At 34.2% G+C, this 15,773-nt stretch overlaps 1 protein-coding gene across 1 annotated transcript; it reads right to left on the bottom strand.

Moving 5' to 3' along the window:
- Positions 1–500: 500 nt before the first annotated feature.
- LOC131632233 (protein RER1B-like) lies at positions 501–3,374 on the bottom strand. The gene is made up of 4 exons (XM_058903016.1): positions 3,216–3,374; positions 2,492–2,859; positions 981–1,161; positions 501–863 (listed from the first exon to the last, which is right to left on the bottom strand). The coding sequence occupies exons 2-4, from the start codon at positions 2,845–2,847 to the stop codon at positions 810–812; spliced, it is 591 nt and encodes a 196-aa protein (XP_058758999.1). The 5' UTR covers positions 2,848–2,859; positions 3,216–3,374; the 3' UTR covers positions 501–809.
- Between the last annotated feature and the right edge of the window lie 12,399 nt (positions 3,375–15,773).

The raw sequence follows: 15,773 nt of genomic DNA, 5'->3' as shown, positions 1-15,773 counted from the left end.
TACATTATCAAATTATGGAATCAGATAGCAAATTATGAAATTAGAGACTTTGAATTTTTACTAGCCAAAGTTACATGGTTTCAAATGTTGTATGTTGTTGATGAAATAATAAAAGATCACCACAAAATAAAAAATAAACATGCACATTAAATCAAATACTCCAGTACTCCTACAATATTTATAACATTTAACTATTTAAAAAAATAAAAAAAATAATTATTAATGTATTAATGTATTTTTATTATCTTAAATGGATTATATGTGTAGGGTACAGTTTGAAAACTCATCAGCTTTCGAAAGCTGCAACACCACAAATTGGCAATTGCCCACAAATAAAAAATATATTTTGGAGAAAAATTGTTCTTAATTTGACACAGTCGATAGTCAATATAATATGATGCTTAATTTGCCCAAAAAATAAAAATATCTTTAGGAGAAAAATTGTGCGTAATTTGACAGAGTCCATAGTCAATCTAATATACTAACATTAATTCAGAAACTTCAAAAGCAATATAGAAATATCCCGAGTAGGAGAAAAATCAAGGTTCTGTGAGAATCTGTCCAATGGCAATACAAGACTAAAATTGCAATAAATCTAAAACTATATCAACAATGAAGTTCACTACCAGCATTAGCATGTCTTCTGGTATCATAAAACCATAAAACGAATACTTTCTGTAACTGCATATAGGCATCCTTAATACTCTGACTACAAATTCCTTCAAATAAAAGGGAAAAACAAGTACCCTGAATGCCCACAAAACCTAACTTTGAGATCTGTGTTCTTCAAATCATGACACAGCAAAGCTTCAGTCTGCTCGAGAGCCAATGCTACTTCCAGAAGATTTCTTCCCACCGTATTTCTGCATTAAGTTAAAACAAACAGACTTTACCTTTCATGCAATTGATACAGACCAAACAATCTTGCTTCTGTCACAGGGCAAATGATTAAAGACAGTCTAAAGATAAAAAGTAAAAACCTGTTTTCCCAAGTTGAATGGAATATATCTGTATTTGATCATGTGTGCAATCTGGCGCCTCATTGTAAGGACAAACAGAACAACCCAGTAGCAGAGTAATATTGGCCAGAAGACAGGAACGTCAAATACAGAGAAGAAAGTCATCAAAAATGCAATTAGGAAAGCTTTTGTGAAAGAATACCTGCAACCATGATAACAAGAATAATACAAATCGTCATTCTTATATGAATGGAGATGCCTATGAAATGTTACCAAACGTAAACATGCCAGCTTTAGCAAATCATAGTTGTACAAAATTTACACAAGTCGTTGGAAATTTTTTTTAAAAGAATGCACAAACACCACCCTGTTTCAAGAAAGTTGAATTAAATAAAACAATTCATACCACCAAAATTTAAATACAAATACCCTTATCATGCCATAACATTAAAACTTGTTCCACAAAACAGTTCTCAAGTATTGTAATGACATATACACCTGTGCCAAGTAAGAACTTCCCCTTATAGATTTTACACTTTTGGATTCTTAAAACTGAGAGCTTAGAAGGTGTGAAATTTTCCAAGGAAACCCTGAGACAGTTAAGGAAAGCAATTTTGGAAATATGGAATAAATGATAAACCGAAACAACCAAATTGAATGATTCGCATAAATACTAAACAGGTATGTTACTTAGCCTTCAAGGCGACATATCAAACTCTAAAGCTTCTAAAATCATATTTGAAATACTTATTAATGATACAAAAGGGTGTTGAGGAGACAGTTTGTTCAATGGAAAATAATGTGATTAGAAAATTAAGTTTTTGGAGAAACATTTTTTAACTGGCTACATTGAATGCACTGGCAGCTGAGAGCAAGTGATTTAATGATTAGTTGGAAAATGTTTTCTGGAAGAGCAAATGGAAATACTTTATTTTATAGATAGCTAATACCTCCAATGTACAAAAAGAACCACTTGTTTTAGTTTTAAAAATGATTTTTGCAGCTTTTTTAAATAATGATTTTTGCAGTATTACATATTTTTTCAGCTTCTTCAACGATGTATAATTATGTTGATGTCAAAATTGGTCTATTAATTTATAAAAAATAAGTCAAAAATAACTTCCTGTTTTGAAATTATTTTTCCTAAAAATCATTTTTAAAAATATAAAGTAAAAAAACTTTTTTTTAATATAAACAAACAGGCCCATAAGCTTCATGAACATGGGAGGTGCTAGCTATATCTATAAAATGGAATTCAGAAATGATAGTCAGATTAACATAAAAAAGCTACGACATGTCAAATTCCCAAACAAAAGGTGCAATAACCATCCAATAGAAGAAATGAAGCAGCAAGCTAGAGACTACAGACAAGAATCCCAAATTAAATCAAAGCTTACTCACAAATAAATACCTATGATTTCAAAATGTTATATTAAAACTTAGCAACAATCGGCAAAAATGGTATGCTATTAAGCTAATCAACATATTATATTATACTACGCACGCAATAAAATCTGAAACAAGTAAATTACCAGAACTTAAACTCAGGAAGGCGGCGGATGAACGGTTTGAACTCATCCGACCCTTTAGTTGGTAGCAAAGGTCCATCAGAAGGCTCCATCTCAGGATCAACCAAAGGTGAGAGAAACCCAATCAACAGATTCAGCATATAGATTCCCAGTCCATAAGACACAATGTAAAATCCTTGAATATAAAAAACCCTCAAAAGATATATAGATGCAATAACAAAAGTCCCAATCCATCTATACGTCGAGTGCGGCGTAGATTTATCCAAATAATATTGAAATAGCTTCGAAAATTCCTGCAACCGTTGATTCACAGGTTGCGCAGCAGCAGCAGAGGCACTGCTGCCTCCAGTTCCTTCCATTCAATTCACAATCTGCAGCAAGAAAATCTCGCGTGTCAAAACCCTAAACTACTCACATTAACACTAATTAAAGCAATTAACCAATATTTAAAACCTTGGTTAAATAGATTTAAAACAGAGAAATTAACAAGAAATACTGTTGAGAAATTAGAATCTCAGGATTTAATAATCGTAAGCTTGATTTATGAAAAATGATGAATATGTAAACAAAATAAAGTGAATCCGGTGTTGTTTTCATGGTTTAAGGTGGTGTAGAAATCAAGATCTAGGGTTGAAATTAGTAAAATCTGAAAAACCCTAACATTTTGGAAACGAAAGAGGAAACACGAAGAGGAAGAAAGAACTGAGAGCGGAGAAGATGAGCTGACCTGCGACGACGGATCGGAGGTGGAGATCGAAGAGGATAGAATTGATGAAGGGAGGAACCGAAGGGTTAGCAGTAGATCTACAAGAGATGCGAATATTTGTGTGTGCGTTTTTTTACTCCTTCTTCTGATTTTGATTTTTTTGTTATTATGCTACGTCGTTTTGGTATTTTAATATGGTTTCGTGATTGAGTTGTGTGCTGAAATTTGAACGGCAGATATATCGTGTGTCGTATAACTAAGTTTTGTTGTGACGTAATACTGCCTGTGGGATAACTAAGTGTTGTTGTGACCTAATACTGCCCGTTTGGGAAGTAACTTGATAAGTTAAATATGAAATACGTAAATTTAATTTTTCTCCATTGTGGTCTTGTGGACCTCAAAAACTTCACAAGGGGTTTAAAATTAGGAGGGTAAAAAAACTCACTAGTGTTAGAGTAAAAATGAATTTTGAATATTTTTATATTAATATTTTTTTAACGGATATGATGATATAAATTATTAATAATTGTTGAATATATATATATATATATATATATATATATATATATATATATATATATATATATATATATATATATATATATATATATATATATATTGAATTCTAAACCTCTTTCCGTATTGACACCTGATATTATTCTAATACATTTATTGTATTACCTTTTTTTCCCTCCTTTCATATTCTCACTCATTCCATATTTTCACTCAAAAGTCTTTGTAGGTCTCTTGCCTCAATTGTGTTTCACTAACGAGCAAAACAACAACAAATACAACCTTCTTCATTATTGTTGGAAGAAAATCACAAACGCAACGAAATAATCCAACAACACAAAATCTCCCAAATATAAAATGCAACTTAAAGACAATCAACAAAAAACACACCAAACAACACGACACAATTTTAGTGTGGAAAACCTCTGTTAACTAGGAGTAAAAAACCTCAGGACTCGTAGGCCACTTAGAATCTCCACTATAATCAACAATGGGTACAAGTAAGGCTATCTTTAATACTAGTTAGAGGCATACATAAACATCGCCAAGATCTACGATCAATCTTAGAATACAACAAGAACATAGAGACAAAACAACCCAAAAACAACAAGAAATTCTAACCTCAAAGACCGAATCGACAAACTAACTTACAAAGCTCAGACTTCAATCTCCACCGTTCAGAATTTGCTCCTATGAGTCATGAACACTGTGCCAAATTTTCAAGATGATCTGACCGTTGGATTTTGCGCAGGTTCTGATTTCGTAGAACTGCTCTATGCAGAAATGGGGCTGCAGGAATATTGTTTTCTCTCTAGCTTTTTTTGTTGTTTTTATCACACAAAGAATGAATGACCTAATTCTCTTTGTTAGGTAACAACAAAGGCTTACACACATGGGTAACTAACCTACATCCATTTGGGCCACTCCAAATAGGAGAGAAAAGCCCAACAAACTCCCTCGATCGACTAGTTAGAAGGCAATACCAATCTGGCGTCCATACGACAAAACTCAAACTTTACCTTAATAAACACCTTTGTCAACATATATTGACCATTGCCATCGGTGTGAATCTTTTTAAACTCCATCAAATTGGAATCTAATGCATCACGAATCCAATAATAGCGAACATCAATACGCTTTTACCTCGAGTGAAAGAAGGAATTCTTCGATAAGTGAATGGCACTTTGATTATCACAGAACAATACATACTTTTCTTGTTTCACACCAAGTTCCATTGCAAATTTCCTCAACCATAACAATTCTTTTGAAGCTTCCACAGCGGTTATAAACTTGGCTTTGGTAGTAGAGAGTGCAACACACTTTTGCAACTTCAATTGCCAAGCCATGATTCCCCCGACAAAAGTCATCATTTATCCCAAAGTAGATTTTCTATCATCCAAGCTTATGGCCAAATCTGAATCTGTATATCCAACCAACATAGGCTTGTTGCATCCCAAAGTTATTCTCAAATTTAAAGTGCCACGCAAATATCTCATCACCCATTTCACGGCCTCCCAATGATATTTTCCCATATTATAAAGATAACGACTTATCATTCCCACAACATGAGCAATATCGGGTCTTGTACAAACTATAGCACACATCAAACTACCAACAGTCGATGAATACAGAATGTTCTTCATACTCAACTTTTCTTCATTCGTAGATGGACATAGTTTATGACTAAGTTTGAAATGAGAAGTAAGTGGAATGATCATCGCTTTAGCCTTATCCATACTAAAACGCCAAAGGACTTTCTCCATAAACTTTTCTTGCAACAAGTACAACTTCTTCTCATTTCGATCTCGAACAATTTCAATACCAAGAATTTTCCGAGCCTCCCCTAAATCCTTCATAGCAAAAGATTAACTCAAAATGTTCTTCAACTCTTTAATTCTTGAAATATTTTTTCTAACAATTAGCATATCATCCACATAAAGCAACAAATTAATGAAATCACCTTCAGAGAAATTCCGGAAAAACACACAATTATCAGTCTTGGTCATCTTATACCTATGTTCAATCATCACTGAGTTGAACTTTTGATTTCATTGGCGAGGTGCTTGTTTCAAACCATAAAGACTTTTTTTTTTTACCATTTTTCAAACATAGTCTTCTTTTCCCTTCTCTAGGAATCCATTCGGTTGCTCCAAATAAATTTCTTTGTGTAGATCACCATGAAAATGATGGGCTAAATTTTTGTACGTGCAATTATACACAGTCAAATTAGAAGCAAGTGATAAGAAAAAGTATCGATCCCACAGAGATTGTATTAAGCATAATGATTTTCATACAAGATGTTGTAAAGTAAACATGAGCAGAGGGGGAAATAATAATGGTGTTGTCAAATTTAGTGTTTAAGTAAAACAAATCTTATAATAGTGCAGAGTTAAGAGTGAAGATATATCAAGAGTGATTGAGTTGAGCTATGATCCATTAATATTTTAGAAGTGCATATGTGTGACATTTGAGGTCAGAGTGATCAAGTGGTGTATCTATATAACATCAAAAAATACTGATCCGCTGTCGCACGCGGGTCAAAAACGAGTTAATTTGTAAAACTGTAGTAACGACGGTAACGGTAACTCGAGTATCGTCTCTCAAGGATTCCTATTCTTATTAACCAATGTAAAATCGAATTTGGGGGGGGAGTTGGTTCAGTTTCGAATTACAGAAAAAAATGCTTAAAATAAGTGATTCTGAAAATAAGCTGTTTTGAAAATAAGTGATTATGGGATAAGCCAATCTACCGATTCAGTTCCTACCAATCATCGATGATTATAATTTTACTATCCTAAGCGGATTCCATTCCTGTTCGATTATAACATCAATCAACAAGCGCGACAACATTATCAGAATTATATTTCCCGTTTGCCGAATTAAGCATTCGGTTAAGCATACAGCTGATTAACGATTAAGCAACGATAAACCGCAAATAAAATGGAAAGCATAAATCAATCGAACTAAACAATCTACTCTACGAATAATCAGATTAAGCAAATGATAAACACAAAGTAGAATTGAAGGATTTGGAATTATAATGCAAAATTATATTAATCTCATAGTTTTGGAACCTGAATACGGAAGATTAACTCGAAAGGATTAGTTCGCCATGGATCAATTCGTACAAGCCTTGTTTTTTCGTGAATGGGAGATGATTCTGAACAGTACCGCGGCTGCTACCCTAAGGGGAAAGATTACAACCCGTTTTACAACCCAACTGGGTCAAACATACGACCCAGACCCAAAACTAATTGACCCGAAACTTAACTAAAACTAGTGCTGCAACTTCAACGAATATTCTGGCCCTTCTACAATCCGATTCTGACTTCGACTCCAACATAAGAATTGTAGCTCTTTCTCTTAGCTTTCCGTCGATTATTAGAACGCCTCAATCGGACTCCTGAAACTCCAGATATGATCGTTTCCGTGCAGACTGCTAATGCTGAAAAATTAATACGAAAAACAATTAAGTGCAAAAATAAAATAAAATATTAAAACATATTAAAACATAAAAATAAATAAAACAAGCCGAAGAAATGCTTGAGTACAAACATGGAAGAATGTGCATCAAAATGCACTGATCAAATTCCCCCACACTTGAACTTTTGCATTCCGAGCAAAATGAAAAGAAAGCAGAAATACATCAACAGTTACTCATCCTAGGCTACAAATCTTCTTCGGTTAAGTTTGCATCGACAGGTACTAATCTTGCACACTAAGGACATCGTAAGAACACTAACCACAGATATGCAGACATAAGGCTCCTAAATACACAAACCAATTCAAATCATATTATTATACCATAGCCTAACTTACTCATCCTTTTTGCTTTTTTTCATTCAGGCGCAATCACATTAAGCCCGTTATCTCCACACACTTATAGCAGGACAACCGGTTAGTGACTCTGATCCTTTTGCACGGGGTTCCGGTACTTGCGTGGCATAACCCTTTGCTTACTCAGATGTAGTTGCGGGGGATCGGACCGTAATCCTCCCTACCAAGTTCAGCACCAGAAACCGCTGAACCAACTAACAAAGAGTTTTGAAAACTATTTTTTTTGAAGATTACACAACCGTTGGGTTAAGTGACCGGGTGAGGGTCACCAAACTTAGAAGGTGTATTACCTTTTTCTTTTCTCTTTTTTTTTTCTTTTCTTTTCGGAACATTCACTTATATTCATCGGCTTCTTGCGTAAAGTGTGAGAGATGGTGCCGACTGCTGAAATAAACTACTCAAGAGCTGTCAAAGAATGAGAAATTAAGGCTAAAACATAATAACAAATTCAAATCGATTTCCGTATGCAGGAGACTTACGGTGTTAGAACGATACCGATCTTGTGAATTTTTCCCAAGTCTCCGCAAACTCGATTCAAATTAGTCTATAGCCTAAAACTTTCAAGAAGATGCATTTTTTATTGGTTGAAATTAAAACAAAAAAAAATTGAAAGACAACAAAATAAATAAATGATTCTCTCCCCCACACTTAAGACATACATTGTCCTCAATGAAAGAACATTAATATAAAATAAGAGTGAGATAGTATTATGGGAAAGAACATTTCTTATCTGTTATGGGAAGTATTATGGGAAAGTATTGACCAGATAGTAGTGAAGTTTATTTATTAGTCACTAAATTCTTATAAATGAGTTTTCTTGCAATCTTTTGTATCCTTTTAGGTATGATTCAGTTTTTTGAAGCAATATTGATTATATTGTATGCTACTGATGACAGTGGATTAGTGAATCTGCAGATATCGAAAAACAATTTGTGCAACAATACTCCTTAAACATTTGATTAACGAGGTTGTGTTGTCTGATAAGGTATATTTTTTGAGTTTATACTTTGGCCCTGGTAGAGGTTTTGGAAGGGGCATGAGTGGACGAATGGATGGTGGGCGTGGTTTTGGTGATTCTCTTTCATTCATAATTTTATATATTTTTATGGTGATTTGATTTTTTGATAAAAAATAATATGTTTATGAACTAATGTCTAATGGTTATTTAGTTGTCAGGATTTGGTAGGGTTGGAGCGGAAAACACCTCCACAAGGCTATGTGGCTTCGAAGGTGTCAAATTTGCGGATGTTTGTTTATATTCTTCAATAAGCATCAAAGAAGCATGTGGTAAGGTGCATATAAGATATTCGATAAATCGATTGAGCATTGTTTTAGTTACATTCTGGACATTAAAGTTCCTCACCATTGGAATGCAGTTTAATAAGCCTAACTATTTTGACGCAGACAATAAAATCGCGAATTTTAGGCGGTATTGTCAAAGGATTGAAAGCTTGGTTTGGAGTGACTTTGTAAGTTTTAATTTTAAGCTATTTTTAAGTTTTTGTTCTTCGGCTTTTCAATATTGAATGTATGGTCATCACCACTTACTCGAGGACTTTGCTTGTCAAAAGAGCAAACTATCCCCACTGTAAGGATGTTTTTTTAATGGAGTGAGTCCCGTAGCATACACCGATTTTGAATTTTGTCCCTAAAAAATAGAAAAAATTGTTTTTGGTTTGTGTTGTTTTGGTCTCACGTGGATAATATTAATTTCGGTCCCTAGACCAGGGACTATTTGTAAATGTATTTCAAAGACATAAATGTTTTAGGACCTAAAATCAAAGCAATATGGACCAAATTATACATCTTGTGTATTTAAACCAACAAGAGTATATACTTAATGGGACTGCAAAGTATTTAAGTATATCTTTCACTTTTGCCAAACATCTTTTGATAACCTAACTGATTTTTTAGTTTGTTTGAATTTGATGTGTGGTATTTTGAAAAATCTTGTAATGGGAGCATGTAACAAAGGTCATCATGGTCATGTACACCGTGTTTGTTTCTCTCCTGGAAGAGAATGCATCAGGGTTTGTGGATGGAACCATCAGGATATGGCAAACAGGCACATAACAAGAGGAAACTCTTGGTTTTTCTCCAGGATACCACTGCTATTGTAAAAACTATAGAGAAATCGTATGGGAGAGTTAGTGTCGATGGTCAACCTCGTGAACATGGTTAGTCAAGCTGTTATATACACTTGAATATTGCATGTTTTAGAAGGTGCATGTAGATATCACATTATGTGTAGAGGTTCTTTGTTATCCATTGTATTTATTACAACTCACGTTTCTTTTTAAAAAAATCGTGATAGTTTGAGCTAAATATATTGTTTTGTTCAAATGTCAGCTCCTGACTTTGTAAACACTTCTGCTTCCTTGACGATCTCGGGTTTCTTCCTACCGACGACCGAGTTAGGAGGCCAGAGGGATTCGACTGCAGCGTAGTTTGGGTTGCAGCACGCTTCACTCTCGCTTCAGCCATTAGCTTTCGCTGCTCCAAAATTAAGGTCAGATCACAAGGTGAATGGATAGTTCCCCGGACACATTAAAAGTTAGACAGTACCTAAAAAAGACAGAAGTGTCAATTGATCATTAGACTTCTCCATTACGTCTTTGGTTTTCATCGAAGAAAATGAGTCTAGAAAAGAAAGAGCTTTGATCTCGTCAACAGTCAATTTGTCATAATCATAACCAACAATGGGAACCGGGTCCTCAGTCCAATAAAGGGGAAAGCTCTGATTCCCGTCAGAGGTGTATAGTACGTCCGGACACCCTTCACCCCCTTTTAGCCGAATGAAACGATTCTTAAAATTCTTATAATTCGAGGTATAGGCCAGGAGGAAATGCCTTCCCGGGGATCCGTTAATGCTTATCCAGCTCCCTTTGTCAGCCCCCTCGATTCGAAGAGAGAAAAGAAAATGCCCAAGGTTGGGTCAATAAGCAGAGCCTCACATATAAGTTGGAAGGCCCGGATGAAACCCCATCCGTTAGGTCGGATTCTGATCGGGGACGCGTTCATAGTGTTCAATAGTTCAACTTCAAAGTCGGTAAAAGGAAGCTGAATTCTAAAATCATCTAGAAGGCTCAAATAAAAGTAGAAAATTTGTTGCTAACGCCTCTCAGACGAGAGAGGCACAAAACTTCCCCCTCCTCACACAGCTCTACTACAACATCTTCCTCGCTGCCAGTAGACGAAATCTCTCTCTTGGTCCAAACCTTGCGCATATCATCACGAGTCACCACACTTTTCTTATACTTCACCACCTCCGCATCAATAAAGCATCCTCCCATCTCTGTGAGAACTTCCACTGAACCTGACGATCCACAATCTGAGTCAGTATCGCTAAAAGACTGATAAAGGTCTCCGTACACCTCTTGAACAATTTGATTAAATTGAATCCTATTCAAATGATCCTTGCATAACTCCATGCAATGCTTCCAGAGAGCTTTTCTCTCTTCAGTAGTTTGGGGAACAATTACGTTCCCCGAATCATCACACTCCCTGATGATAACCATGATAAAGGATAAAAGGAAGAGAAATTACCTAATGAAGAAAATCAAAGGAGAAAGAAAGCAATCCTGAATAGGCTTCACGCAAGAGAAATTTAGAAACCGTAGAGAAAGGAGAGAAGAGCGATATTTTTTGGGAAATAATCAGGTTCGGGGGCTAATAAAGTAGGTTTATATTCCCCATAAATGCTCATCATTAGTGATACATTCGAAAAACGAAAGGGCGACAATCAACAAGTGAATCCTACTGACACACGCAAGGTCAAGATTTTTTTTACCGTTGGATTAGCAGAGGGACCGACTTGCCAAACTGACCCAAAATGACTCTTCGGACCGAACTATGCGTCCCTACGGAACTTTAGCTTAGGGGGCTTGTACATATTTAGAATATTTAGGCCGATCAGACAAGTCGGACCTAAACTGGGAAAAGTAGACGTATCAGGTCGACAATAATCATCAACCTGGGATATGACCATAAGCCGACCTTAGCGCTCAGTCGACCCGGAATATCATGGCAGGCCGGCAGACGTGGAATGAACTTGGCATTATTTAATCCGGGGAATCCATAACCGTTACCTCCATATCAATGGTCTTCACGGTTATGGAAGTAACAGCTCTTTAAAGAGTTTGCCGGTAGAGGTTATGGCAGTTTGCTCATTATGGAAGGAATCCAAGGTTCCTCCATTAATGAGAGCAATTATGGCTCCAACAGCTATAAATAGGGTTCCCAACCGAGGGATAGGCAAGACGCATTTTTATCTTAAGCTCGCATCTGCTGTGCTGCTCAAATCCCTATAGCTACAAATCACAAACTCCCATGTGACCTCACCGGAATCTTCTTCCGAAAGATAATCAAAAGTGTTCTACAGGAACAGTAACAAACTCCCAATGGGTACCAGGAACACAACAAACACAACAGTGGCAGCAAGAATTTCCAGAACAAAATCATTATTAGTTCATACCATAATTACAGAATACGAATTCAGATAGCAACACATCCACATGCATCAAAAACAAATTATCAAACAACAAATCAAATCCAAAACCTATGGGGAAAAGAAACCCCCGCTACCCTCTCATGCATATACACGATTAACCGAACCCATTCTCTCCCCTTACCTCTGTTCCAAGCTTTGACTTAGGTTCTTCATTACCGATTGAGTTTTCCCCAAAGATCCTTTGTGCCTTAGCCTTTTGTCTCCTCTCTTTATCGTTCGTACTGAACTCTAATCCCCAATTATACTTATTAACCCTTTTTACTTAATTCGCTCTAATAATACTATTTTCCCAATAATAATAATAATAATAATAATAATAATAATAATAATAATAATAATAATAATAATAATAATAATAATAATATTATATTACGAAAATCACTAATACTTGTTAAAACAATTTTTTTTAATATTCTAACCCAATTATTAAAATCAATAATAATCAGAATAATACTAATTAATTCAATTACTACCCTTAGCTCATCGTATTATTATATTATCTATTTTACCTCCAACAAAACCCAGGTTATCAATATCTACCATGCTCTCTTCCCGATGCCCCGAACTCAACAAACACCAACCAAACACACCGATAGAATTAAAATAAATCGACTATATATTTTAAATGGGGTGTTACACATGCGCTGAGGGCATTATATAAACTCTCTTCCTCGAGAGAGTCTGGTAACACATTTTCAAAACCCTAAGCACTAAATCGTATATGTGCTCCTACTTATTTGATCTTCAGAGTACCTTATAGGTACACCCCCTCTTTCTCCATCATCAATACTGTGCAAGACGTCAGTGGCCTTTTCTGGTGCTAGTCCTCAGGTCAGTACAATTATAATTACGGTTAATTACCTAACCATGGTGATATAGCCTAGGGGTGTTCATGGTTCATGAACTGCACTGAACCAAACCATATTTATGGTTCAATTCAGTTTATAATAACCACTTCAATAAAAATTCAATTAATTGGTAAAATGGTTTCAATTCAATTTAAAACTAGTTCAGAACCAATTTATATTTATAAACTAGTTTATAATCAATTTACAATTTTAAACCAATTTTATATTTTGAACTCTTTTACAACCAATTTTTAAATTTCATAAAAAACCTTAAAATTTGTAATATTAAAAAACGATAGGTAAAAAAGAAATTGAAATTTTTTATATTCGGAAAAAAATATTGTCTTATTTTCAGTAATAAAAAATTTCAGATTCTTTTTAATTTTTAGAAAAAAAATTATTTATTTTTTTAATTTTCAGAAAAAAATATTTTTATTCTCTCAATTAAACTCACGGGCCAATTAAAAGATGACACTTGGCATTAATGATAATGAAAAAATAAAATGAATACAAAGAGAATGAGAAAGATGGAAATAACATCGATTCCTTTAATTAAAAAACCTATGGCCACTTAGAATTAGTCACGTGATATTTAAATATTTAAATTAAATAATAAAAAAACAAAAGGGATAGAAAACAAGGAAAGGAAAGAAGAGTTACAGGGGAAACATGAAAATGCGGTATAGAACGTGAAACAAGAAACCTTATTTTATTGATAAACGGTTTTTTGAAAAGCGCTTTTTCTTGCTTCTCTCGTGCAACAACAGTCAAAATTCATCGCTCATTCTCTCTGCGCAATCAACAACAATAATGCTCGCTCTGCTCTCTTACTCTACTCAGAATTCAATTCGACTCGGTTTTATGAATGGCTCAGTTGCAATTTCGAAATTGGTTCATATTCCGCGTCTCACTTCACATTTGAATTTCAGAATTGGTTTCGAGTGAGTTCGAGTTTTTTTTGTAGTTTGGACAGGACAACTCAGAATTTATAGTTTGGAATTTTTACGATAAGCTTCACGGTTCCATATGATTACGGTTTGGCTGTAGTTTTGTTTTAGAATCTATTTGAAATTAAGTTAAAGCTATCATACAAAATTGTAAAACTAAATTGGAAGAGAATTAAGTTTTGTTTCCAGAAAAAAAAATTCAAGATTTTTTAATGAAAAACTAATTTTAATTAAATCAGTTTATAAAAGAAAACTGGTTGTGAACCGGTTTTAAACTGAAATTGAATTGTTTAAAATAAATGGTTCAGTTCATTAACCATTTTAATGGTTCAGTTTTTTTATGGATCAATGCAATTCAGTCCAAGCATACAATCCAATTAACCATATTTTTGAACACCCCTAATATAGCCCAACTTTCCTGGGTTCAATCTTCAGGTTTCTCAAATAGTTAATCCATTTTACGTTAATGCGCGCCTATTCAATTTTATTTATATTTAAATAAAAAATAATAGGTATCACTGCGACTTCTTTATAAAACTGTTGTTACACACTGACGTTTCTTTATATATGTTAAACACTAAGTATCCATCTTTCCACTAAAAAAAGAAACAAACCCTAACACCAACCCCGTTAGCATCGTCGGGAAGAAGACAATAACACCTATACTCATTGTTGTTGTTCAGTTTCGTTTCAAATGTTGCATTTGAAGACAAACTCATCCAAAGGTTTTACTATGTCTTCTTGCACTGTAAAATCTAAATCTGGAAATTTTTATGGTTGTGATAGTCGTATGGTTTCGTACCAATACAAGAAGGGACATAATAAAGGAAGGATTTTTTTTAGAGATGTCCATTTTAGAGGAGTGATGAAACATGTAATTTGTTCATATGGGATGAATACATGAGAGAAAAATTGGGAAATAAAGAGGAGAGTGATATGAAGTCAGAGTTGAAAGTTATGGGCTATTTGAAGGTTATGTGTGAAGATTCAAAAAAAGAACAAGAATTTGAAGAACAAACTGAAGTCAGAGAGATTTGTTGGAAATTTGAAGTTGTTGTGTTTTCTTATCTCCTTCATGTTTAATACTTACTTTGTTATGAAATACAATAGTTGAAGTAGGGTTTGAAATTTGAAAATTTTACACTGATTCTTATCTGCTTTATGTTTAATATTTACTTTGTTATGAAATGTAATAGTTAAAGATGCAGTGAACTTGACAGGAATGCAACTAGAAGACAGTTTCTTACAAGTAAGTTCATCGTAAACTATTGAATTTTCAATTACAATTATCTGTTTGTTAGTTTATCCAATTTGTAATTTAAGCTGATAGTTTAAGCTGTTAAGTTGATAACCTTAAGACAATTAAACAGAAAGATTAAAACTTCATTAAAAAAAACTATCATTAGATAATTAAAAACCATTATCATATATAAACCCACTCGCTAAGAAAAAGTTAGACCATTCATAGTGGGCCTCCTCATCATCATCATCAGAATCGAAAAAATTAATTATTTGCCTCAACCTTTTTCTTCTTCTTATTCTCTTGTTGGTAGCTTGAGCAGGATAACACATGTGATTCCTTTGAATGAAGTTGTTTTTGTGTTTTGGTTCTTCCGCTTTTATATTGTTCCTTCTGATTCTTCATCTTCTTCTCTTGGAAGTTTAAAAACTAAAGATATTCATTATCGTTTCTTAAATTCTATACGCTTTCTATTCTCTTTGGAAGTTGGAAAGATTGCATACCTCGAGCTGTTCAAATTTATTGTGTATACTTATAATACAAGTTTTGGTAGCAATTCAAAAATGGTGTAGTGTTGATTCTAGTGTGATACGATTGACATTTATTCACACATAATATCACAACTGTTATTAGGAATAACCATTGTTAAAGAGCGCGCTTTCCTATTTACTACGACGGTCACTG

This window comes from Vicia villosa, unplaced genomic scaffold, assembly GCF_029867415.1.
Source record: "Vicia villosa cultivar HV-30 ecotype Madison, WI unplaced genomic scaffold, Vvil1.0 ctg.000920F_1_1, whole genome shotgun sequence".
Lineage (NCBI taxonomy): Eukaryota > Viridiplantae > Streptophyta > Magnoliopsida > Fabales > Fabaceae > Vicia > Vicia villosa.
Note: the sequence above shows the minus strand (reverse complement) of the source record. Positions and strands in the feature narration are given on the sequence as shown.